The sequence below is a fragment of the Vombatus ursinus genome, unplaced genomic scaffold (genome assembly GCF_900497805.2).
Source record: "Vombatus ursinus unplaced genomic scaffold, bare-nosed wombat genome assembly UNPS02014874.1, whole genome shotgun sequence".
Lineage (NCBI taxonomy): Eukaryota > Metazoa > Chordata > Mammalia > Diprotodontia > Vombatidae > Vombatus > Vombatus ursinus.
In genome coordinates this window covers 17,838,248-17,866,173 of record NW_020954652.1, presented here as the reverse complement: position 1 = coordinate 17,866,173, position 27,926 = coordinate 17,838,248, and the positions used below count along the sequence as shown (strand labels likewise).

The following is a 27,926-nucleotide window of genomic DNA, read 5'->3' as shown; positions in this document are numbered from 1 at the left end:
TTAAACATGTAGTAGCTATGAGACCTTGGGTGAGTCATTGAAGCTCTGTCTGCCTTCTTTCTTCATCTGTAAAAAGGGGATGATAACAGCACAAACCTCTCAGAGCAATCTGGTGATGTAATACTTGTAAAGTGGTTTGCAAATGTTAAAGTGTTACATAAACACTAGCTATTATCATTAGCTAGCAATAATAATGAGTAACATTGATGTAGCCAATGAGAATTTTGAACTGTTTTATGTACAGTATCTTATTTGATCATTGCAAAAATTGGAGGAGGTATCATAAATAGGGATTATTTTCTCCATTTTACAGATGAGGAAGCTGAGCCTTGGAGAGGTCATGTTATTAAATGAAATGCCCAAATAAGGCGATATATGTGGAATACCTGCAATATAAACTGTTTAAGAAGTAAAAATATTGTCAATGAATTTTTTTATTATAACCTTTTGACATACTTGACTAGTTTCAGGCATCTTAGAAACCACCTGAATGATGTTAAATGGTAAAGTGAGTTCTTTATTTTCTGTAATTAAAAATGAACCATATTTTGCTGCCCATTTGTGAGACCTTCTCATTTGGGAGGTGATGGGATGGAAAGTAAGCCCAATTGGGAAAGTCAGACAAGCTATTCCGGGATGCATCTGAAGTACTGTTTCAAACTTACTTGCTTTATTCTTGTATACCCCATGTATACAAAAATCAAGATGTTAGACCATTATGGACACCTGTGAACACTTCAGTCTCACCACAATCAAGACATAAAGGGGGTAGTGCCAATACTATAGCAATACGGTGGAATTGCTACTCCATACTCTTCTACATTCTCTACCAAATACATGGACTCACAGGGTCTTGGATCACGGGGTCATATAAAGGACCTTGGGTGTTGTCTAGTTCAACCCTCTCATTTGACCAATGAGGGAGCTGAGGCTCAAGGAGGTTAAGTAATTTGGCCCATGTTCCATGACAAATTAAAAAAAGGAGCTCTGAGTCTTGAATCAAAGTTGTGAGGCTCCAAGGTTGGCATGTTGTCCCTTGTATCACATTGACTTCCACAACAATGCTCAAATATCTGAACAGAGAAACCATATCTTCTATTAGCCTTTAGTCCATGGAGGATGTTTTTCCAACCCCTTATTCTGATTTCTTTTTTAATATAATTTTAGGAACTCTCACGTTCCTGGTCATATCTTTCAAGTGTTTTTTTCATAAGGTACACCATATTAAATATAGATAGTACTTTACATGAATATAGCCCCAAATCACCTTAGTTTTTTAAACAGTCAAATCCTATTTACTCACATTTAAAATTATGACCACCTAAAACACTTATTATTTTTGGAGTGATTTCAAACAAATCAGATCTCCTCTATCCTGTTCGTCTCACTCTCTGGAGAGCCTATTGAGAAATCAAGCTCCTCTTTAAAAATTCAAATACCATTTCATACGACTAAGTCTCTCTCAACAGCTCTACAGTTATCCCTTCCACATTGAAGGCTTAGCTCACAGGGCTGATGGCAACCCCAAGCTGGAAGAGCAACATATAATGTTTTGGCTCTCCCTTCATACTAGAGAAGTCTGATTTTTTTTTCTTTTTTCTTTAATCGGAAGTTTATAATACCTTATTGTAAAATTTGGTCATAGGCTCTGTGTTGTCTACTGGCCTTTGCATGTTGCCTGTGACTTCTGCAAAACTTCCCAAAATCCCCATTGAATTTCGTATGCTGACCCTCAATATATGGAAACTGCGATGGAAAAAGTTGCGATGTGGAAGGATAACTGTATATTCAACAATAGAATTCAACAGCTATTCAGTTAAGTAAATGAACCAGGTCACCAACACTCACAGAATGGAGATTCTGATTTCATTAAGAAGGAAATAATAGTATTAGAACATGGGTATGGTGACCATGTTTTACAAACCAAATTTAGATGTGTAGTATGACAAAGAATTTTCATTTTGCTGCACTACATTAAAACAAAATTTTCTTGAAACAGAATTGTTTTGAAATCTGAGGTGCATGATTGTCCATAGAGATGGGTGACCAGAAAGGAGATGAGGCCTGAGGTAGGTAAAAGATTTATGAGATTATAGGCCATTTAGTCTAATCTTCTCATTTTACAGATGAAGAAACTGAGGTCTTAATCAAATGACTTGATTAAAATCATGTAAGCGGTAGAGATGGTATGAGAATCCAGGGCTTCAGCTTTCTAGGCTCATCATTTTGCAACATCCATGGAGGTAATTGACAGCTAGCCCACAGTGGAGGTGATAGGAGAATGAAAGATGTGGGCTGAGGAAATTAGATGAGAAGGTACTAGAGACAAGTGTTGCTTATACAGTGTAGTTTTGCTCAGGGCCATCATCACAGTTGATATGTTCCTCAGTTTTTCCATATGCCATCTTTTGTATGGTGCCATAGGTTTCTGATGCTTGAAATAAGATATTTGAAGTAACATGAATGGTTACAAACTTCAGCCTGATTTACATGGCTGTACTACTCTGTTTTCATTTAACACAGGCAGTATTAGTGCTTAATGTGTCTCTTAGAGGTTGGGCCTGAAATAACTCTAACCATAAATTCATGCCTCCGACTTGGAATGCCAGAACTGTACCAGCCTCATGACAACCCTAAAGAATAGGTACTGTTATTTTTTTTTCCATTGTGCAGTTGTGGAATTTGAGGCAAACAGAGGTCAAGTGACTTTTCCAGGGTCATATAGCTGGTATCCAAGACCAGATTTTAACTCAAGTTTTTCTGACTCCAGGCCAAGTGCTTCATCCACTGGGCCATGTAGCTGCCTCCTCGAAAGAGGGTCAATGACTTTTAAAGGAGAAGCTGTCATCCTTAGAGCTTAAGTATTTTGGTCTGAAATGTAAAAGTCAAGAGACAACATCTGTCTTGGCTCACCACATTCCCATCTCACCATCTAGTGAACCTATAATGATTGTCACTCATTGCATTCCTGAGCTCTTAAGTATTCATAAATTTAGCAGATAGACAAAGCCCTTCTTAATACCTCTCAGGCTGGGCACTAGAAGGGCTACTTTCTACTTGCTTCTCAGTTCTTTTCTCCCAGATAGCTCTGGGATGTTTCTCAGATGTCCTTCCTTGGCATATTCTGCTCCCCTCCCCTACAAAACAGTGACACTTTAAAAAATGTCCCTCCCCCAAGTGCAGCATTAAAATGACTTTAAATAAATTCTTTTACGTTAAATGCCCTGGGCAATTCTCTTCCACAATTACTTTTCTTGGGTGCCTACAGATGGTAGAAAAAAACAAACAAACCAAAAAACATCAGAGCAGAAAAACTGACAAGCAAGAGAGACAAATACACTTTCTGGTTTAACTCTTTGTATTTAAATATTTAGTGCTTTCCTTGAGACAACACTTGGTTTCCAGTGTGAAAGGTATTATGTTACTTAAGTGCTTGAAAGAATGAATAATTTCACTGATATGGATCCTCCCTTCAAAAGTATGGAATACTGGAAGCCTTCCTTCAGAGCTTTTAACATGTGGGCTACAGTGGCATATAGTGGACATATGTCATTTGACACTGGCTCTTGACATACATCCAATTTACCTATTTTTCAGTCATGCCATTGGGATGATGTCTTTGCTACTTTTTATCAACTTGTTATTGGTAACGTGCTAAGGCATACTTATGGATGCCACACTTCACTGCATTATCCTTTGAGTCACCCTCGATCTTTAGAGATTATGGTGTGCCATATCCCTGGGAGAATCAATAAAACCTAGGTTTTGGTTTCAGAGAGCAGCTTGGAATCATTGAAGATGTTACACATTTTTCCAAATGTAACGCAGCCCTCTCTTTTAGAATCATTAAGTTCTGGGCTCCACTTGTCGATCTGCTGTGCCTTTTGAAGTTAAATGTCCTGATGGAACAGATCGGTGAAGTGTCTGTCATCATCTGGACAATAGACAGCTGTTCAGATGCTGTGATTTGTGGATGATATTCTGCTAAATCCCTCAAGCTCTGGAATACTATGTAGCTTATTCAGTAAGATCCCAGAGGAAGAAAAGTATTTCTCAAAAGAACTTGCCCTGACTACCCATCTACACAGTAGAAGCCAAGTAGATGAATAATAATTATCATCTAGCATTATATATAGTATGGTTGCTTGTGGCAAGACAATTTTTTGTTGAAAACTCCTCCCTAATTGATTCACTATCCTAGTCATCCCAGAGACTTTTGCAAATCTGCTTATTCTTTCTCAAATCTCCCATAGCTTATGCTACTCCCATAATCTCTGCTGAGTATCTTGTCTAATATTTCACTAAAAAACACACACACACACACACACACAAAATCTGCAGCCATTCACCACAACTCCTTCTACCCTTTTGATCATCCTATATCTCCCAGATTGCTTGTACTGTTGTCTCTTCCTTTAATCATATTTTACATTCATATTGGCCCTCTTGCCAAAAGAAACCCCTCTACTTGTACAAGTGACCCCATTCTATCCTATTTTGCTGGAGTAGATTGTCCCCTCTATTATTCCTCTCTCTCCAATCTTAAATTGCTCCCTGTTTTTTACTTTTTCCTTATTGCTTAAAAAACTTGCCCATGCCTCTTCCCTGCCCAGGAGTCATGTGCTGATAGAGAGTTAAAAACTAACTCTCTATTTTTTTTTTTCAGTGACACATTTTTAAGGTTAATCTGCACTTTACATTTTATGTATCTTTTTTTTAGCCTAGATGGAAAAAAAAAAAACCAAACCAAGACCCATTTTGTAGTGTTTACCAATTTCTGAGGTACAAATCCTAACACTGAAAATTTAACAGTTGGCTCTAGGAAGTCATTCAAGATGGCACCAGCACATCTTTGCTCCCATCCAAAGAAACCCTCACTTGTCACTGTCCTTCCCCATTAGCCATATAAAAAGAGCATTATAAGGATTTGAGTAGTGGTTTGTTATCAGGATAATGGCAAGGGAAAAGTCAGATGATTGATATTTTGAGACTGGGTGACTGGAAGAATATTGGTGCTGTTGACTGAAACTGGAAAATTACAACAGGGCAGAACAAGCTTTAGAGAAGAGATAATGGTTTGATATGTAGTAAGCTTCATATGCAGCTGGGCCATCCAGGTGGAGATAACAGCCAGAAATTATAAATGCAGAGCTAGAGCCAAAGAAGGGAGGCCAAAATGAAAAGCAATGATTTGTTGGGTCCTTCTAATGAAGGAATTAAATTATTAGGCTATTACCAGGGTTAGAGTGTAGAAAAAAGGGACAACAGTCAATCAGTCAGTAAGCATTTATTTATAGCTCTTTATTTGCTAAATGAATGTGATACAAAGAAAGATGAGGACAGGATCCTCATCATCAAGGAGCTCACAGCATGCAAATAATTATGTACTAACAAGATAGATACAGAGTAAATGGAAGGTCATCTCAGAGCAAAGATGCAGCAACAAGTAGAAGGCAATGCAAGAAACCCTAGATTCCTCCAGTTACTTCCTAAGGTAGCCTTGGGTAACCTTCTGAAGTTCTTTTGGCTTGTTTTCTTGACTTTACATAAGGAGATTTGATTTGTAGTCTAATGGTCTCCTATAGCTATGAGTCCATAATACTATGAATCAATCAATAAGTATTAGTTAATCACATATTATTTTTATCATTCTTTTTTTAAAATTAATTTATTTTTGGTTTTCAACATTCACCTCCATAAGCTTTTGAGTTCCTAATTTTTTCCTCCTCCCTTCCCTCCCCAAGATGGTATGCAATCTGATATAGGTTCCATATATACATTCCTATTAAACATATTTTCACATTAGTCATGCCATAAAGAAGAATTAGAAGCAATAGGAGGAACCACAAGAAAGATGAAAAGAAACAAAACAGAAGAAAAAGGGGGAAAAAGAGTAAATAGAATGATTTGATTTGTGCCCAGACTCCACAGTTCTCTCTCTGGATGTGGATAGCACTTTCCACCATGAATCCCTTGGTGATGTCTTCGATCCTTGCATTGCTGAAAAGAGCTAAGTCTATCAAAGTTAGTCATCATATAATGTGGCTGTTACTGTGTACAATGTTCTCCTGGTTCTGCTCACTTCACTCAGCATCAGTCCACACAAGTCTATCCAGGTCATCATTTCTTATAGCACAATAGTATTCCATTACATTCATATACCACAACTTGCCCAGCCATTCCCCAATTGATGAGCATCCCCTCAATTTCCAACTCTTTGCCACCACTGAAAGAGTTGCTATAAATATTTTTGTCCATGTGGGTCCTTTTCCCATTTTTATGATCTCTTTGGGATACATCACTATCTAGTATTTGACCCAGTATTGCTGGGTCAAAGGGAATGCACATTTTTATGGCCCTTTGAGCATAGTTCCAAATTGCTCTCCAAAATGGTTGCATCAGTTCACAATTCCACCAACAATGCATCAGTGTTCCAATTTTCCCACATCTTCTCCAACATTTATCATTTTCCTGTTTTGTCATGTTGGTCAGTCTGATAGGTGTGATGTGGTACCTCAGAGTTGTTTTGATTTGCATTTCTCTAATCAGTAGTGATTTAGAGCATTTTTTCATATGACTATAAATAGATTTAATTTCTTCATCTGAAAACTGTCCATATCCTGTGACCACTTATCAATTGGGGAATGACTTGTATTCTTATAAATTTGACTTAGTTCTGTATATATTTCAGAAATGAGACCTTTATCAGAGAGACTGGTTGTAAAATTTTTTTTTCCAATTTTCTGCTTCCTTCCTGTCTTGTTACTTACTGGTTACGTTGGCTTCGTGCAAAAACTATTCAATTTAATGTAATCAAAATTATCCATTTTTGCATTTCATAATGTTCTCTATATCTTGTTTGGTCATAAATTTTTCCATTCTTCATAAATCTGACAGATAAACTATTCCTTGCTCTCCCAGTTTACTTATGGTATCAGCCTTTATATCTAAATCATGTATGCATTTTGACTTTATTTTGGTATATGGTGTAAGATGTTGGTCTATGCCTAGTTTCTGCTGTACTATTTTCCAGTTTTCCCAGAAGTTTTTGTCAAATAGTGAGTTCTTATCCCAGAAGCTGGGGTCTTTGGGTTTATCAAACAGTAAATTACTGTATTCATTGACTACTGTGTCTTGTGTACCTCCACTGATCCACCACTCTATTTCTTAGCCAGTACCATGTAGTTTTGATGATTGCCACTTTATAATACAATTTAAGATCTGGTCTGGCTAGGCCACATTCCCTAGCATTTCTTTTCATTAGTTCCCTTCATATTGATATTCTGAACCTTTTGTTCTTCCAGATGAATCTTGTTATTTTTTGTAGCTCTATAAAATAATTTTTTGGTAGTTTGGTATGGCACTGAATAAGTAAATTAACATAGTTAGAATTGTCATTTTTTTTACATTAGCTCAGCCTACCCATGAGCAACAGATGTTTTTTTTTCCGATTATTTAAATCAGATTGTTGTGTGTGTGTGTGTGAGAAAAGTGTTTTGTTATTGTTCCTATGGTTCCCGGTTTGTTTTGGCATGTAGACTCCCAAATATTTTATAACATCTACAGTAACTTTAAATGAAATTTCTCTTTCTATCTCTTGCTGTTGGGCTTTGTTTCTAATATATAGAAATGCTAATGGTTTATGTGGGTTTATTTTATATCCTGAAACTTTTCTAAAGTTGTTTATAATTTCAAGTAGTTTTTTTTACTTGATTTTCTAGGATTCTGTAAATATATCATCATATCACATGCAAAGAGTGATATCTTTGTTTCTTCTTTGCCTATTCTAATACTTTCAATTTCTTTTTCTTCTCTTATTGCTAAAGCTAATGTTTCTAGTACCATATTGAATAACAGTGGTGATAATGGACATCCTTGTGTAACCCCTGATCTTACTGGAAATGCTTGTAGCTTATCCCCATTACATATAATGCCTGCTGATGGCTTTAGGTAGATGCTACTTATCATTTTAAAGAAGGATCCATTTATTCCTATGTTCTCTAGTGTTTTTAATAGGAATGGGTATTGTATTCTGTCAAGCTTTTTCTGCATCTATTGAGATAATCATGTGATTTCTGTTAGTTTTATTATTGACATGATCAATTATACTGATAGTTTTCCTAATATTGAACCAGCCCTGCATTCCTGGTATAATTCCTACCTGGTCATAGTGTGTTATTCTCATGATAAGTTGCTGTAATCTATTTGCTAATATTTTATTTAATTTTTTGCATTTATATTCATTAGGTAAATTGGTCTGTAGTTTTCTTTCTCTGCTTTTGCTTTTCCTGGTTTAGGTATCAGCACCATATTTGCATCATAAATAAGGAATTTGGTAGGACTTCTTCACCTATTTTCCCAAATTGTCTATATAGTATTGGAATTAATTATTCTTTAAATTAATTATTCTTTAAATGTTTGATAGAATTTGCTTGTAAATCCATCTGGCCCTGGAAATTTTTTTCCTAGAGAGTTCATTGATGGTTAAGCACATATTATGCACAGGATACTGTGCTGGTTGCCAGGGTTATATTGTTAAGGACAGGACCTGTCATTTTATTGGTAAAGGGAACTCCGGAATAAGGAGATTTCCCCCCTACAAGTGCTTATTTAGACCTTTTCTGCATCTTACCGTGGAGCATTGCCTAGATAACTGAGAGGTTAATTAATTTCCTGGGAGTGAAATAATAGGGATGCATCAGAAGAAAGACTTAAATCCAGATCTTCCTGAAGCCTTGGATTAATTGCCTCACTGGGTACTGATGATAGAAAGAGGAAGAAAAAAATGTAAAGAAATTTGATAAAGGAAAAATATAATTAAACTAGAGACCTTTGCTTACACAGTATTGGCCAATGGCCAGAACTGGTGACCACAATCCCCAACTACAGATAGTAGGTGTGTGAGGTCTCCTTCACACGGTTTGGAGGCAAGGAGTAGTGTCCCTCTGACACAATGAGTGAAAAATCCCAGTAGTTCAGGGGAAATGGAACCCTATTCTCTCTAGGATAAAATATTTCCTCTTCAACTTGGTTTTAAAAACCATCTCCTTCCTATCTACTTTTCCATGTTTTCTGGCTGCCAAGTCAAAGAACGTGGATGTCAAGGTTCAGAACTATCCAATTGAACAAGCATTTATCAGTCTTTCCTGCTCTAGGCCACAGGTGTATCTCATACCACCCCTCAGGGACACATGTGGTCTCCATCACTCCTGAGCGAGGTGTTGCCAGATTTTTATTTTTTATTTTATATGCTAAAATATAATAGCAGAATATTTAGCAAAATAAATAATAATATAATAAAACATAGATAACATTTGAAAATTAAGTTGGTATTTGGCCATCAGGGATACTTGTGTATTGATTATTGTCTTTTTTTTTTTTTTTACCACAGTGCTCTAGGTAACTCACTAAGATTGCAGAAAAGATGCAAACCTACAGTGGTAGGTTTGGAGGCAGTTGGCAGATCAATGGATAGAGTGCCACACCTGCAATCAGGAAGATCTGAGTTCAAATCAGGCCTCAAATGCTAGCTATGTGACCCTGGGCAAGTCACTTAACTCTGTTTACCTCAGTTTCCTCATCTGTAAAATGAGCTGGAGAAGGAAATGGCAAACCGCTCCAGTATCTTTGCCAAAAAAAATCCAAAATAAGGTCACAACTGAAACAATGTAACAACAACAGTGGTAAAGGACACTTTCTAAAAAAGAAAAATTAGTACCATTGAAATAAATCACAGGTCTAATCTTTATCCAAATCTAGTCCCTATTAAATATTCACTGTTTCCTACATTCTCTGTCCCAACCACTGTGGCATATTTGTTGTTTCCCAAAGTTGGCACTCTTGTCTTCCACCTCAAAAACTTTCTACACCTGAAATTTGTTCCCTTCTCACCTCTACCAACCACAGTAAATGGATAGCTTCCTTCAAAGCTCAGTTCATGTGCTATCACCTACAGAGCAGCCTTTCCTAGCTTCCTTAGTTATTGGTACTCCGATTCTCTTCCTTCAAGTAACATGCATGTGCTGAGACTTAAAAGGGATCTCAGAGATCATCCTGTCCAGCCCCTCTCATTTTAGAGATGAGGAAACTGTACCCCATCAAGCTAAGGTCACTTGTCCTAGTTACACAGGGAGTAAATGGTAGAGCTGGGATTTGAATTCAAATCTTCTATCTCCAAATTCATTCGTCTTTCAACCATACTATCCTGCCTCCCAATTCTTTATATATTTTTTTGCATGCTACATTACTGCTTCTCCCAAGTAAGCCTTTTGCTTTTATTTTTGAGGTAGGGGGAAGGCAGATAAAATTTCCCCCCTTTAGCCTATGTAGTCCCACAGGCTAACATAGTTGCCTGCGCAATGACCTCTGATTGCATTGTTGTAGGGAACCTCTGGAGCCTAGAGAACAGGCACAATGCCTGTGATGTCATTGATAAAGAGAAATCCTGGATTTGGAAATTCAATCTATTAATGCCTGTGGGCACCTTCTGTGCAACTTAAGTCTTCAAGATTTGCCTGGAACACTTGAGAGGTTAATAAATGTTTATTGGCTAGGATGGATTTGAACCGTCACACCCCCATTCCATTCATGGCCCAACATCAAGAGAATATGGCCCACCTGTCCATGAGAAATGGCAATAAAGAGGTCTTAATCTCCCCAGCTCTGTTTGAACTCGCCAGCTGGGATGACATCAGGAGAAAGCCAGAGCTGTGAAGTTTTTTTTTCCCCCTTGGCAAACAGCTTGTAATTTTGATGCCAGCTTGTTGGCCACTACTGTTCACCCAGATCTTAGTTTCTGGATTGCTTGAGTGCTTTTCCAACTGCCAGGGGTCTGGCCAATGTCTTCTTGAAGTTGGAGATCAATAGGAGTGGGAGATTGTTTATCCCGGCCTCCCTGGAACTTTGTAGCTCATTTCCCCCTGCTTTTTATAACCTCCCCACTGTGCATCAGCACTATTGGATGTGATGACTTCAGCCTTGGTTGGAGAACAATGCTCTCTGGCACAGGTTTATTGCCATAGGAAAATCAACACAGGCGGGTACATGATGTTTGCACAAGGGAACAAGTGTAAATTAGAAGACCTCTTTCAGTATAAAGGAAAGTAGTTTTTGCTGATCTTTCCAGCAAATACAGTCTAGGCTGATTTGAGGGTTTTACCACTTTCTGGGATGCCTTGGTTTCAGCTGCCTTTTCAGCTATTTGTCTACCTGAAAGGGGAAACCTGACCAAACTATACTGTTTCTTTGCATGGGACCATTATTGCTTGTTGGCATTTCTTTGGAAAGGACAAATAATACATATAAATATATACATAAATATATAATACAGGACTGCCTGGTGTACCTCTGTGAGCCTGTTAAATGTAAAATAATAGTCACTCACATGTATATGCTTATATTAGCACATTGTAGGGTGTCCCAAAAATCTTGGTGCATTTTTGAAGTATTAAAGTTTAAAAATGCACTAAAACTTTTATGATCCTGTACACACACACACACACACACATTGATATATCTCTCTACAAATGTATGTACTTGTATACACACATACAGAAATTGATTTATCTCTACAAATATATGTGTATACACATATATAATCATATGCATATAGGCACACATTTTAATAACCTTAAGCTTTTAAAATATAAAATTGAGACTTTTGGGAAAACCTATACATACATATAGATAGATATACATACAGATACTTAGATACATAGATGGGTATGTAAATGTGGAAATCTGTCTGTCATTTCATTTGATCCTCACAACAATCCTGTGAGGTTGATGCTATTATTTCCCTCTTTTATAGATGAAGACATTGAGGATAATAGAATATAAGTGACTTACCCAGTGTCAGAAAACTAATTGGTATCTGGGGTGGGATTTGAACTTAGGTCTTGCTGACTTGTAAGACTGACTCTAAATAGGAATAATATTAACCCACCCAGCCCCTACAGCATCCCTTGCATTTCTGAGACTGCTCATCTGTCCCACGAATATTGGAAATAAGTGTTATCAGTGGCTCTGGTGAAGTGGGAAGGAGAATTAAATTTGGAGTCCTCAGACCTGAGATCAAATTTCAGGCCTTGGCCAAGTCAGTTAACCTCTCTGGGCTTCTCTTTCTTAATTTGTAAATATGAGGGAAGTTAATTAGATTGTATTTAAGGCTGTTTCTTCATCTATAATCCTCTGATCCCAGAGTCATTGCTGGAAAAATCTGTATCTTCCCAGTAATAATATCAACTAGCATTCATTTGAAGCTTTACATATAATATCTCATTTAAATTTCATAATACCACTGTGAGATTGGTAATATAGCTATTATTATTCACATTAGCGACAGAATTTAATGAAAAGAATCCATTTGCTTCAGTTTCCTCATCAATAAAATGGAGTTAACAGCACCTACCGTCCAGGGTTGTGAGGATCAAATGAGTTTTTAGTAAAGTGCTTATCATATTATCTAGCACATAACAGGCACCATATAAATGTTGTTATTGTTGTTATTATTACAAAAAGCCTATGTCTCTACAATTCTCAAAACCCTTCATTTGAGCCTTTCATTCCTTCTAGCTATTGTCCAGTGTATCACTTCCCCTTGGGTATCTTCTCTTCCTTTCCTCTCACTCTCTTCTAAACTCACTTCAATCTGGCTTCTGATTTCATCATTCAACTGAAACTTTGCTCTCCAAGGTCACCAGTTGATCTAATTATGAAATCTTATAGCTTTTTCCTAAATTCTCATCCCTCTTGAGTTCTTTGTAGCATGTGGCACTATTTCCTCCTTCTGGATTTCTCCTCTCTGTTTTCATGACACTTGCTTCTTTACTTCTATGTTTAACAGCTTCTTCTCAGTCTCCTTTGCTGATTCTTTATCCATATAACATCCACTAATTATGGATGTTCCAAAGACTCTTCTTCTATCCCTTTTCTTTATCTTCCATGCTAGTTGACTTGATCTGATCAGCTCACCTGTGTTTCATTATCACGTGTAAGTGGATGTTTCTAAGATCTACACATACAGTCCTAGTCTCTTTCCTGAGCTCTGATCCAGCATCACCAATGGTCCTTTGATCATCTTGAGCTAGATGTCTTGTGGACTCAAATTCAATACTTCCAAAGTCAACTGATTACATTTCTTGCACATTTCTTACCTCTTCTGAACTTCTCTATTATTTTCAAGGGTACTACCAACCTCCTAGTCACTTGGGCTTGCAATATTGGTATCGTCATTGACTTCTCATTTTTACTTATCCTATGTGTCTAATCTATTGTCAAATCATTGCCATTTCTACACTGATAACATTCCTCCAATATATCCTGTACTATCATACAACCATGAACATACTTCTACCCCTTGTCACTGCTTTACTAGACTATTATAATAACCTACTTATTTTCTCTGTCTGAAAACTCTCCCAATTCAATCCATCTGCCCCTTAGAAAACAAAATTTTCTTAAGGCATAGGTCTTACTATACTTCCTCTCTACCACCAACATACCCCAGTAGCTCCCTGTTACCTCTAGGATCAAATATAAAGTCCTGTTTGGCACTTATGTCACTTAGCAACCTCGCCCCTTCCTGCTTTTTCACCCTTATATTTCACTCCCCTTCATATACTTCCCAGTCCAGCTTCCCTGGCCTGCTAACTGTTGTCAAACATTTCACTTCATCTCCTGTCTCTATGCCTTTGCCTAGTCAATCCCTCATGCCTAGATACTTTCCCTACTTATCTCTGGCTCTTACTTTCTGAGTTTCTTTAAAGTTTCAGATCAAATCCTACCACCTTCGAAAGACATTTCCTGGTCCCTCTAGCTACAAGTGTCTTCCTTCTAAGATTACCTCCCATGTGCTCTCTCTATTCTAATTATTTATTTATTTATTTGTCCCTCCCCCCAGCATTAGAATGTGAATTGCCTGAGGGACGGGGCCAGTATAACCTTTCATTGTGTCCCCAGGCACATAGTAGGTACCTAAATCATTTTTGGTTGATTGACCCAAGTAATCAAAGAAGCTCTAATTGTGAGCGTATTGATTGGTATCAAGGGAAATGTGAGATTGTCCTCATTCTACAGTTAAAGTTGAGATATAATTCCTGATAATCTTAAATCTTCCAGAACTGATAGGTGTTTCTGAACCTTTTGTCACCCTATGATATTATAGATTTTGTCCAATCAAAAAACACTTGCCATTGTACAGATATTCCCTCATTTGACTCTAAGTACAGCTTTCTTAAGTGAACAACCATGCTGGAACATTTGACTCAGCCAAGCAGCCTGTTGGTGAAAGGATCTGTCCTTTCCTCCTGGTTGCTACTTATGGAAATCTCTTTTGCCAATCAGAAGGGCCAATGGAATGATGTAGCCTTGCCATTACAGTTGTTCTACATTCTGTATAAGTCTATACCTCCTCCACACCCTTGTGAGGTAGGAGAGGACTTACATGGAAATTCACATATTGAATATTCATTTAATATTTGTTGATCAATTGATTGAATTCTGAATTGGTGCCTAAAATTGAGACCCACAAGTTATATGAAGCTGAACCTAGCATCTTTTCTAATCATGTTGACATTTAGACATTTGTACGGCATTCCAGAGCACCATTCACTGGAAAGTAGTTGGATCTGAAATTCTCACATAATAAACGCTTCAATAATTTCAACAGAAGCCAAATCTCTAAGGAAGGCTGTGCATAATTGATCCCATTCCCTCTTATTTCTCTCCTTTCATTTTTTTTCTTTCACTCTCTTCTGAAGCAGTTCTAAACTTCTTTACCATAACCCCTTCTATGATGGTACTTTAACAGCTTTGCTGAAATACCTGGCCTTTTTTGTATTATGATTGCTCTTAAAACCAGTAAGTGAAGCGACCTGAAACAACAAAGAGTGCCTAAACTCTGCAAATTGTGGGGATCATTTTCCCAGTGACTTGAAATTCAGACTCTTGGACTCTCTTCCCTAATCCAGCATGAATTTAGTGCTCCAGACTGTTTCTGTATTAACTGGACCACTAGTCTAATATTCAAGATCCTACACTCCAAATATATCAGGAGGTTCTCTATCACCTACCTTCTGCATGTGTGACTTCCTGAGTAGTTAATATACCATGTCTATTGGGACTACAATTATCCCTTCCACATCATGACATTTCCCATCATGGCTTCAATATATATCTGGATATCTTCAGTATAAGAAATTAAATGGAAATTTTGGGGGAGTTTTGTAGAAGCTGTAGACAACATGTGAAGGCCAGCAGATGACACATAGAATATATGTGTAATATTGTATAATTTTCATCTTTTAATATAATAATTTAGATTTCTCTGGTACAAAGGGAGGGATAACAATTTTTACAGGGATTTTCTGGATTGTGGAAGGTTCTACACTTCTAAGCCCTGTGATGTGGAAGGGATACCTGCAGTAACCACCTTATGTCTCTTGCTTTCCAGACTTAAATTCTGCTTCCACTACACCTTACCAAAACTTCACTCCTAGAGGCAACACAGCACAGTCACTAGAACACTGGTGGTGGTGGTGGTGGTGGTGGTGGTGGTGGTGGTGGTGGTGGTGGTTCAACCTTCATTCTTGAAGAGGACCAATGACATCATGACTTTGGCTTTGAACTCCAGTCATCCTGACTCAACCTCAGACATTGATTGGCTGAATGATCCTGGGAAAGTCACAACCTCTCTGAGCCTCGGTTTGCTCATCTGTAACTTGGTGATAGTAAAAAGAATCTACCTCATAGAGGTACTACATAAATTTGTTTTTAAATGAGACAAGCTATACAAAACACATGGGAAGTTTAGAGCCCTAAATAAGTGTGAGTTCTTATGACTACCACTACTGCCACCATTATATGTATATAAGAGACTTAATGGATATAGTATTTGATTGGAGTCAGGAAGACATGGTCTCACATTCTGCTTCAGACACTTTGAGCAAGTCGTACCTCTTTCCTGAGTTAGACAATTTTCTAATGGTATAAGTATAAGATATAAATGGATTGTGAACTGCCTTGGGTAGAGAAAGTGAAAGAATCCCAGGTTCTTGACATAAGGGTTCTTTCCGTCCCCCCCCCACATACCAATATTTATTTTGAAAATGTACTTTGTTGTAGTTCATGAAGTAATTTAATGAATTATGCCTAATCATTAATTTGATTTGGTTTTTTTAAACTCCAAAGAAGAGGACAAATCTGGGTATTAAGTGCTTAATGAAATAAATTCTCAGTATGTTCCTTATACTCCATGGGCTTCTGGCATTGGTCCTTTGTGCTTGAGAAGGACCAAAATGGCATCCCTATGTTGGGGTCAATGTACAATGTGTCCAACTGTGGCTGATCACATCAATATGAGCTCAGAAGGCCCTACCACACGTAGGGCACAAATAGTCCGTATGAACACTTGGCGTGGAGATGTCTCTAAATTTGCACATCTTGAGTTTCTGCAGTAGCTTCTGGCATATGTTAGTGATAAAAACTGTTCATATGAAAACTGCAAAACAAATGCTAAAACCTAAATTTTTAAAATAGGGCAGTTAAGCGGCATAATAGATAGAGTACTGGGCCTGTAGTCAAGAAGACCTCATCTTCCTGAGTTCAAATCTGACCTCAGACACTTACTAGCTATGTGATCCTGGGCAAGTCACTTAACCCTGTTTACCTCAGTTTCCTCATCTGTAAAATGAGCTGGAGAAGGAAATGACAAATGATTCCAGTATCTTTGCCAAGGAAATCTCAAATGGGGTCACAAAGAGACAGGCATAACTGGAAAACAGCTTTTAAAGCTTGAAGGAACGGTGTTCAGTTGTTTCAGTTATGTCCAACTCTTTGTGACTCCATTTGGGATTTTCTTGGCAAACATACTGAGTGGTTTGCCATTTCTTTCTCCAATTTGTTTTACAAATGAGGAAATGGTGGCAAACAAGGTTAAGTGATTTGCCCAGGGTCACACAGCTAGTAAGTGTCTGAGACCATATTTGAACTCGGGTCTTCCTGATTCCAGGCTCAGCATGATCTGTTGTACCACCTAGCTGCCCTAGAAGGAATGTTAAAGATGATCTAATTGAGTGATCATAGCACATAGAAGTAGAGTTGAGAATGACCTTAGAGGCTATTCCTTTATTTGACAGTTGGGGAAACTGAGGGCCAGTGAAGTGACTGGCCCAAAGTCATAAAGGTAGTAGGTAACAGAAATATTAGAATCCAAATCCTTGCCCGAGTCGCACACCTGGCAGAACTAGGGATAGATCCCTGGTCTCCTTACTTTCCTGTTCCGCGTTCTTCACATGATGCCGCAATAAGAATTAAATACAGATTATTTTTTGGACTAGACTTTGATCAGGTGGAATAGGGAAATCCTAACTATGAGTAGACTCCTTCTCTAAATGAAGACATGCACCTGCTTTACAATTCAGTCTTAGAATTGCAGGCAGCAGTGAGCAGTTCACTTACTTGCAGGGAGTCATTAAACCACCATCAAAGGCAGGCAATAAATGAAGGCAATAAATAAATAATTTACTCACATTGTCTATATTCTCAAACAAAATTTGAGTCAAACACTGCAATTTGTGGGGAAGACTGAAAGTAACCAAGGGACCTCTATTGTGGCAACAAGATTCTGGATAGGCTGAAGGGCATCTTCAAAGAGAAGAGGTAGTATCTGGGTGATGATAGCAGGAGTGTCTGAAAGTAGTGTAGTAGGAAGCAAGTCATATCTCATCTCTTCCTCCTGGTTTTGTTCATTAGGCAGAGGATTTCAGAAGATGAATGACCACAGCGAGTACCAAGAGATGCCATATATTTAGGAGAAAGCCAAGGATTAGGTAGCCCCAAAAAACAGAAGGACTATGAGAAGATGAGATAGAGGATTGTCAATCAACAATCATTTATTAAGCTCTTTTGTGCCAGTCATGGAGATAGAAAGAAAAGTCAAAAACATTGTGCTTGCCTTCAAGGAGCTCACAGTCTAATGAGCAAGAAAAGACAGCATACAACTGATGCTGCACATAAAATATATATACAAGGTAAGTGGGAGGTAATCCCAGAGAGAAGTTACTGGGGATGGGGAGAATTTTTTATTTTAGTTTATTGGAAGGAAATCGGGGAAGTTAACAAGTGGGAATGAAAGGGGAGAATATTCTAGAAATTAAATTCACAACCAGTGGAGTTATGAAATTATGAAACAGTGTAGTGTGAATGAAACAGCAAGAGGGAAGGCTAGTCATAGAATACATGGACTGGAGTAGGTACATAAGCACTGGAATGTAAGCATTGGAAAGATGAAAGGGCCAACTGGTAAAGGGTTTTAAAAGTCTAACAGGATTTTATATCTGATGCTTCAGGTAACAGAGACACATAGAAGTCTGAGTAGGGGGATGACATGGTCAGACTTGCATTTTAGGAAGTTGCTTTAGTAGTTAGGTGGAGGGGAAAGAAAGCTGAGGCAGGGAAATGAACCAGCAGGCAATGGCAGCAGTCCAAGCGAGAAGGAATGAAGGACCATACTAGGGTGATGGCAGAGTCAGAGGAGAGAAAGGATGTGTGTGTGTGTGTATATGTATATACTAATATACATATAGACATGTATACATGTGTACACACTTGTATGCACATAAGTATATGGGCATATATTTGTGTATGTGTATTGTGCATGTATACATACAATATAACATGCACTATGTGCATATACATGTGTATATACATGTATTTATATACATGTGTGTGCATATGTGTGTATTTATATACACTCATTTATACATATATAATAATATATACACATGCATATGTGGATACACATAGGCATATGTGTATGTACACACTTATGCACGTGTGCATATCCATACGTATGATAAATGCATGTGTGCATTACATGCAAGATTTACAATGTCATGAGTACAAGTAAGGTACAATTTGTGAACAAAGAGCAGGGTTGCAGAGGGTATAAGAGAAAGGTCAGACAAATGAAGCTAGAGACTGGTGGTGCAGGGAGCAAGGAGAGAGAGCAAGTTTAAGGCTGAATTCATCATGGAGGGAACTGGTAGGTACTTCACTACTGCTTCTAACCTCCCCCCACCCTCCAATCCACCAATCCCAAATGCCTCATTTCACTGTGGTTACCCAAGTCAGGCAGTGCTTAGGGGAAAGTCTTCCCTGGTCAGAAACAGTATTCTTGGGGGGTGGGAGTGATTGGCAGTCAGGAACTAAAAAGAAAGTGAATTGCTTACTCAGGGGCCAAAAAGCAGCCCTCGCACAGATGTTAGTACCAGCGCAGAATATAATAGGAGAGATGGGTCACTGTTTCATGTTTTAAATATTTGTCAGGTGGTCATTTTGAGTTTTTCATGTTTTAAACATTTATTTTATGGTGGAGGAAAAAATATCGTAATTCTATACATAATATGCCTTGTATGCTCATTATCTTGCTAGAGTAGATCCTCTTAATCCTTATAGGGGAGTCTCTGGACATGAGCTATTCCTAAGCATGATTTTAGAGGCTTTCCCCAAGTTAACTCTAGAGTGTGGACATAATAATCCAAAGAGTAAAATAAAAGTTTGTGGTTAATCTGAGTTCTATATTCTTATTTTTAATATTTTGATAACCGTTTTAGTATAATTGGGTTCCTTTGTAATCCTATGTCATTTATGCATTTAAAAATAGTATTCTGAGAAGGGGTTCCTAGGTTTCAACAGACTGCCAAAAAAAGTTAGGAATTCCTGCTTTAGAGCTCCCCAGAAATGAATCAAGTTTCTGTAAACTTAGAGCTAAGTACCCTTGGTAGAAAGAAAGCTTCCTAGTTAGATAGATGTGCTTGCTCTTCAGATTCTATTGAAATCTCTAGGGAAACCACCATTTTTTTTTTGTCAGCCTGAAGCTACTAGAATGAGGTGTTGGTTTGCTAAAAATGAAAGTTAATACAGATGTGGGTACAGCCTAGAAGATTTGGGTAAAGGAGTATGGTAGATGAGACAGACTGTGGTACACACATTTAACATTGTACGATAAAAATCATATAACCCTAAGAATGTAAGCTACTTTAGAGATGATCTTATTCAAACCCCTTAATTTTTAGATTGGGCAATAGAAACCTGGAGAATTTTAAGTGACTTCTATTTATGTTGACACACACACACGTATGCACATATACATGTCTATACATATGCATACATATATGTACTTACATATCCATACACATATGTATACATACATATACATGTTCATGTCTCCCTTACTAGAATATAAGCTCCTTGAAGGCAGGAATTATTTCTTTCTTTTCTTTTATCCTCAAATCCTAGCATATTGCCTGACACCTAGTGAGTACTTAATAAAGCTACGGTGATTGATTTTCCCCAAACCCGAGGGCTTATTTCTATGTTTATTTTAGGCATCATGTTCAGTCTATTCCTACTGTACTTCATCTCCCCAAATATTTGTGTTTTGCTTTCCTGCTTCACAAGTTACACCCTGTGCAACCTTAATTTTTTGTAAATGCATCATTGAAAAGACAAAAATACTTAAGAGAATCTGGAGAAAGCTCTATTTAAATGCACAAATTTGTGAAGGGAAAGTAGAATGCCCTCACTTACCTGTATGGTGATGAGCAGTTTCATGGTGTACTTATTTCCTGGTGTCTTCTGGCAACAAAGGGTTCACTTTAAATAATTCCTTAAATTTTGCTTCCTGGCAGAACAAAGTACTTTATATATCTTCAGGGACTTGATGCTTTTTTATTATCAAGCAGGATTCCAAAATGAACACATTTATTTCAAGCCTATGAAGATTACTTTGGGGGAAAATGCTCAAATATATTATATTGATAGTATTTGTTTCTTTTAACATGTTACTAGATATGTTTTTTTTCCATTTTCCCTACTTTGCTTCATTGCTCTAAATCTCCCATAAATCCTTTTGTTTGACAGTAATTTCCTAATGATTTAAGATACCCTCCATCTATACATCTCCTGTGCCAAAAGCAAGTGACAGTACATGGGTTTTTTATTTTTTTTTACTCTAAATTCAGTTTATTTTATTTTCCATTCCAAATTCTATCCCACTCTGTCTCCCATCAGTTGAGAAGGCAAGAAAAATGAAATCCATTACAAATATGTAGAGATATACAAAAGAAAATTCTTTCTTAGCCATATTCTAAGAATTATGTAAGACAAAGAAATAGAAGAAAATATACTTCAATGTATACTCTGGGTCCATCAGTTGTCTTTCTGGGGGTGGATAACACATTTCAAGAGTTTTTTGTTTGTTTTTAAATCATGGTTGATCATTGTGTAGATTAGAATTCCTAAGTGTTTTGCAATTATCCTCTTTTTAACATTATATTCATGCTACTGTGTAAATTATTTTCTTGATTTTGCCATTTCACTTTGCATCAGTTCATTGAAGTTTTGTCAGGTTTTTCTGAAACCATCTCCATCATCTCTTACAGTATTCTGTTACATTCATACACCATAACTTGTTCAGCCATTCTCCAATTGATGTGCATCCCCTCAGTTTCCAATTCTTTACTACCACAAAAAAGAGCTTCAATAGATATTTATGTATATAAGGGTCCTCTTGCTCTTTTTTATCTCTCTGGAGTATAGACCTGATAGTAGTATCACTGGGTCAAAGGGTATGTATAATTTAATAGTTTTTTGGGGGGGCATAGTTCCAATTTCCTGTGTAGAATGGTTGAACTAGTTCACATGTCCACCAACAGTACATTAATAAGCCTATTTTCCCACATCGCCTTTGTTGTTTATTATTTTCCTTTTTTTTGTCATCTTGGTTAATCTGATGAGTATAAGATGGTACCCCAAAGTTGTTTTAATTTTAATTTCTCTAATTATTGGTAATTTAGAACATTTTAAAATATGATTGTTGATAGTGTTGACTTCCTCTTCCTCTGAAAATTGACTTGGGGAATGGCTCTTTTTTCTTGAAAATTTGATCCAGTTCTTTATATATTTTTTAGAAATGAAACCTTTGTCAGAGAAATTTGCTATACTTTTCCCCCTCGTTTTCCTGCTTTCCTTTTAATTTTAGCTGCACTGGTTTTGTTGAAATATACATTTTTTTTTTGAAAATGGAAATGATCTTACTTCTAGAGTTGTAACTAGAAAATTTTGCACCTAGGACTACTATCATGGGCACCTGAACATATGCCCTTAGCAAGCTGTTTATTCAAGTATTCAAGCTGTTTAGTAGGTCAGAATAGGGGAGATGCTAATCTCAATCAACATTACTATTTTGCCTAATTGGGCTTACTAATTTGGTGCTAAGCCCCCCACAGTTTTGGTATTGTATATGGACTGTATATTTTGTACTGTATACATGCCAGTATGGCTGTATAAATCTGACATCTTGAGGCAAAGCACCTTCTACTCTGCCCTAGTTATGGTTCTGTTTATTCCCACAAATAAGAGTTCACTTTGTTCAACACCATATCATTTGACAGATGAAATAACTAAAACCCAGAGAAGTCTGTCTATCTGTCTGTCTGTCTCTCTCTCTCTCTCATCCACCAGTTACAGAACTTTAAATATAGTTATATACACATATAATATATATTTGTATATATTTATTTTGCTCTTCATTCTCAGTGCATGTACAAGTATATACAGTTAACATTTTGTCAAATGGAAAAACAGGTGCCTTGCTGGAATTTAGCATTCAAATAAATGAAATTCTGCATCTAAAAAACTTCCTGGGAGGCTTGAGGACTCACCCATACATAGCACAGATGCTAGTAATAATCCTTTGGCTCTTACAAAACAAAGCTAATTATCCTACTTTTATGCTTGATTTTTGCTTGATAAAAAGCATGTTATGCTAACTTACAAGAAATTAAATGTCCAAGCAAAAAAACATTAAAATGATTCACTTGACTTACCTTTACAGTGGAGAGTAATTATTTTGGAGCTAAAAGCTACTGGCCATCTTTAAAGCTTGTTTTATTGATTCCTTTTTAATATTTCAACTCCTCAAAACTCCACAAGTGTGTATGAATATTTGTGCACACACACACACACACACACAAACACAAACACACACACACTCGCTCCCCTTTCCCTTTTAACAAAGAAATGCAATAGCAAATGAAATCAACAGGTGAGCCATGTTTAACAATGTATTCCTCATTCTACACCTATAGTCCAGCATGTCTCTGCCAAGGAGTAGGATGTATATATTACTCACTATCAGTCTTCTGAAATCAAGATAGATGACTGTTTTGTCAGAGTTACTGTGAGGCAGAATTAAAACATCTTTCAAACTTTTGTCTTGTTTATGAGTATATTTTCTTCTTATGTTATTAGAATGTTACTGCTATGGTATTTTTGAGATGTATGGTATGTACTCAAGTAATCGACAAGTCTTATCAAATTATAAGGTCCAGGGAAAGTTTTCCCTTTTAGTTTGCCTACAAATGGAGATCAGTGGATAAAGTGCCAGACCTGGAATCAGGAAGACCTGAGTTCAAATCTAGTCTCAATCACTCACTACCTGGGTGACCCTGGGCAAGTCACTTGACCTTTGTTTACCTTAATCCACTGGAAAAGGAAATGGCCAACCACTCCAGTATCTTTGCCTAGAAAACTCCATATGGGGTCATGAAGAATTGGACACAACTAAGTGATTGAGCAACAACAGATCTCCTTATAGGTCAGAGGGGAGGAATGAACAAAGAAAGAGCGGGGAGAACAAATAAGTAACAGTATCTTGGCAAGACAAAGGGCTAAGTACTTAATTTTCTTGGCTACAGTTAGTATTTAGCAATATTCTTTACTCAATAGTAAATGTAGCAAAGGGTCATTCTGACAGGAGGGTAAAATATAGGATTATAATTTTAAAATGTCATTACCCCTCTATGTCATCTCAACTGGAACACAAACAGCATGTTCCAAAAAGTTTTACACTTCAGTAGCTGTTTTTTAACTTATTAAAGCTTAAACTACACTAACTCTTTTGGAACATTCAGTATAAAGTATCTTTCAAATGAGAGAAACATTGTAGTGTAGTAGAAGAAAAGGAATGTCCTTGAAGTTAGAAGACCGGGTTTCAATTTCCCACTTTGTTACTTTGTGTGCCTTTGGGAAAAACCGCTTAAACCCTTCTTTGAAGGAATGAATAAATGAACAGACAAATGAATTAAGCATTTATTTAAACACGTACTATGTGCAGATCTTTGTGATATAGTGAGGGCAAATAGAAAAGTGAGCTAGTTCTTGCTGTCAAGACTATAATGGGAGTGATTACATATTTGAAAGATTTCAGTGTCAGATGGAAATGTCCCATAGTTTTTAGGCTAGGGAGCAGTAGATGGTATTGATTCTTGATTAGTATCATTTCCACTGATAAAACACAGTAGTTTCTGATATAGAGCCATTAGACAGTGCCAAGGGCTTAGATGGCAAGAACTTGCTTGTCCGTCTCCGGGAACTGAGTAGCTAACGTGTAGGAATAATTTCTAGGCTGTGTCTCCACAGATGCTTCTTCGTGATGGCTGAAGGCACTGGACTGGAGGCATGGCTATTCCCTGGTCCTTGAGTTTACTGAGGTGTGAAGTGGGGACAATGATATTCATACTATCTTCCCGACAGTGTTGTTATAAGGATCAGAAGAGACAATGTATGTGATGATGCTTTGTAAATATAAAGTATCACATAAATGTCATCTATTGATCATCATAAGCACTGCTATGTTTCTGCATATAGAGATGGCTTATAGGTAGAGGCTATAATCCAATGTAAAGAGGCTAGATCAGTAAAGGCACAGATCTAATTAAATCTTCCAGTTTCACTGATAGGGTTTCAAAGCCTCAGGTTGTCCCCTAATATGGGGGACTGATACTTAACTGATAACTGATACTTAAAAGGATAGATTATTGCTAGGGTTGCTGTCCCTTTTTTGTTTTATAAAAACGCCGTAATTGATTTCAGCAAATACTTGTACCTATTGTCTCCTGCACTGGCTCTAGGTGTCTTCCATACAACTTGTCAACAGCAACTGGTCCCCAGGAGCTCCATCCAATCCCTGTTTAACTTAGGAGCTGTCTTGAGAGTTGCTTCATTCTCACTTTGGGCTGTATTTCTGATGGCAACAGATGAAGGAGAAAAAATTCTCCCTTTGAACATGGTCACAACCTTGTGGTTCCCAGAAGTCAGATAGGAGGGATTCTAAAATCCTCTAAACTCCCTGGTTAATGTGTCCAGTAACCTGCTACAGACAGATCTAGATTGAGAAACAGATAATGATAGATACAGGGATAAGTAGAAGATGGATGAACAGATAGATATTTCAATGGTTGTTAACCAAGCTAAGGATCAATACCACCGAAGTTGCACGTCTTCTCATGAACGTTAGCTGAGTTGAGCATTAAGCATCATTTTTGGATATGTGATGCTCTCTAGTGCTTTCCTGCAAATGTTTCTAGGTCATAAAATCACAAAATAAGTGGGTCTTTCTTTTCTGGAGAAAAAAAAAATTTGTCCTCCAGGAATAATTTTAGTATTTTGAGAAGCCTATTATGATTTCTCATCAACCCTGACAAGAGTTAACTGTCTCCCAAAGCAGGAATAGACTAGAGCTTTTGCATGATATATGATGAGGGCACCATTTGGGGGAGAAGGGGGATGGGAAGAGCTGTTGGGAAGGCCTGCTGCCCATCGAGATTAACTTTAGGGAGGGAATCTGAGATTGGTCATTGCCTTAATGATTTTGGCAATAAGAACATTGATTCAAATCTCAAATAGTTTGCAAATGATGATTTTTTAAAATATCTTACTCATTCAGAAAATGGATTTATTTTTCAGCACAAAAAAAGACAATAAAACCTTTCTCTAAATGAAGAATGTCCTTCATGCTTTGGCTTAAGATGAGTTAATGTTTCTATTCTTTATATAATACCTATGTTACATGAGATTTCTTTACCATCTAGATGACTAAATACCTCTTTTTTTGTCTGCACCAACTTGGAATCACTCCAACAGATGTAAACACCTTCTTTCATTCTCCCCACTCCCACTACAGTTTTGCCAAATCTTTTCCACACTACAATTTTCATTTTTTACCAGCTGCAGCTATCACCTGACCTGTGCTTCCATCTAGAGCCAAGTGTGTTAATTTCAATAATTTGTTTTTATTTTTAAAAGGGGGAAAAGAATTCCAATAAACCACAAATTGAATATATGTGTACACAAAAAATATGCATATATGCTTATATGCAAATATTCCATTAACTAATGTTCATTTATGTGCATGGCTGCTTGAAGTAAATACCATGCTCTTCTAATGGTAAAGACTATTCCTGGCATCTCATAGAACTGTAAACTTGTTTTGGATATCTGAAATTTCCATATGTATGGCCCTCTAGAGAGAGTAAAATAAATAACAGATGTAGAGATTATCAGTTGCTGTTAAATGTTTGACAAAAACAGACTTTCATGCCAGTGTTTTCCCAATGGGGCTCTTTATTTATTTATTTTAGTCTTCCAAACCCATATGAAGTAATTCCAACAAGAGAGAGCATATACTTTACTTCCTTGATATTTTCTTTCTGTATTATAAAGTGTCTACATTTTCATGAGGGTTAGTAGGATGAATTCTCTTCAGGCTATCATTTTATTCCTGAGAAATGAGATTAGGTTAGCACATACAGCATTATTATTTTATCTAGTGGACCTGCAAGGTCCACGCAGGAGTATATGTTTGTATGTAAACGTATTTATGTGTGTACATATGCCAAACATACCCACATGTTTCTACATGTGCATATGCACATGTGTATACACATGCAGACACCTACAAGGTCTAAATACACATCCAGTCGTGGACCTTGTAGGTATGTATGTGCATATGCACACACATATATACACACTCATACATACACAGATACATGGACACACACAATACTCCAATGCATGGGTCTTTCAGGTGCATATTTATATGTGTGTGTGTGTATAATATTTATATATGTTATACATACACATATACATGTGTACCTAATAGGCATGATATACATACATATGATATAGTATATAATAATTAGTATCTGCCTCCTAGAATTGTGAGGATCAAATGAAATTATACTTATAAAACACTTAAAATAGTGCCCAACATGTTCATTTTATAAATGAGGGATCATAGATTTAAAGTTAAAAGGGGATATGGATATAATCTGGCATGGCAATCTTCCCTCCTCACCACATACCCATTTTATAGATTGGAAAATTGACATTTAGGGAAAGTAACTTGCCCCAGTCCCATAGAATTGGGTTTCAGTCCCACCCTTTCATATATTCACATTGGAGTTCCATAAATATCCTATTCTTAAGCCCCACCATGGTTTGGCATTGATCTTGGCTATTCCATTCCAAGGTTAGATCTGTCATTTCCTACAAAACTGAAGAGAACTTGACTTTGGACACAGCAGTAGATATGTCCAAGGACCAACTAGTTAAGTTTGGAGAAGTGTACCATCAATGTTGGCCACCATGTGATGAATTTTTTGGTTGTAGCAACTCAAGGCAAAAAGGGTTATATTATATATCAATGGAAAAGTATACTCATATGGATGAAATTATAAAGTACTGCAGTAATTAAGATATTGGTAAATATAGCAATAGGGATTAGACCTAGACTTTGATATAGGGAACTCTTAGGCAAGGAAACTCCCTCTACCAATACTTTTTCACAATTTCTTTATAATTTATAGTCAAAAAATTGTCTAGAGCAGAGATGTCAGACACATGGCCTGCAGACTGCCAAGTGCAATGTTAATCAGATTCAAACATAACTGGGAAATAGTTAACAAAATAATTAAATACATTTTAAAAAAAGAAATATGTAAATGTGAGACTTTTTAAATTAATATCAGGCCCATAGGGATCCTTACATACAGATAAATGTCCTCAGTTTTTTGTTTGTTTGT

At 37.0% G+C, this 27,926-nt stretch overlaps 1 protein-coding gene across 5 annotated transcripts in view; it reads left to right on the top strand.

Moving 5' to 3' along the window:
* Positions 1-27,926, top strand: part of NAV3 (neuron navigator 3) — a 389,994-nt gene that overhangs the window by 1,394 nt on the left and 360,674 nt on the right. Inside the window, exon 2 of one of the 5 annotated variants that reach the window (XM_027842471.1) lies at positions 2,000-2,069. The exons of the other annotated variants lie outside the window; for them this stretch is intronic. Coding sequence (XP_027698272.1) covers positions 2,058-2,069 — 12 coding nt within the window. The 5' untranslated portion in view covers positions 2,000-2,057. The remainder of the gene's footprint in view (positions 1-1,999; positions 2,070-27,926) is intronic. 5 annotated transcript variants of the gene reach the window in all.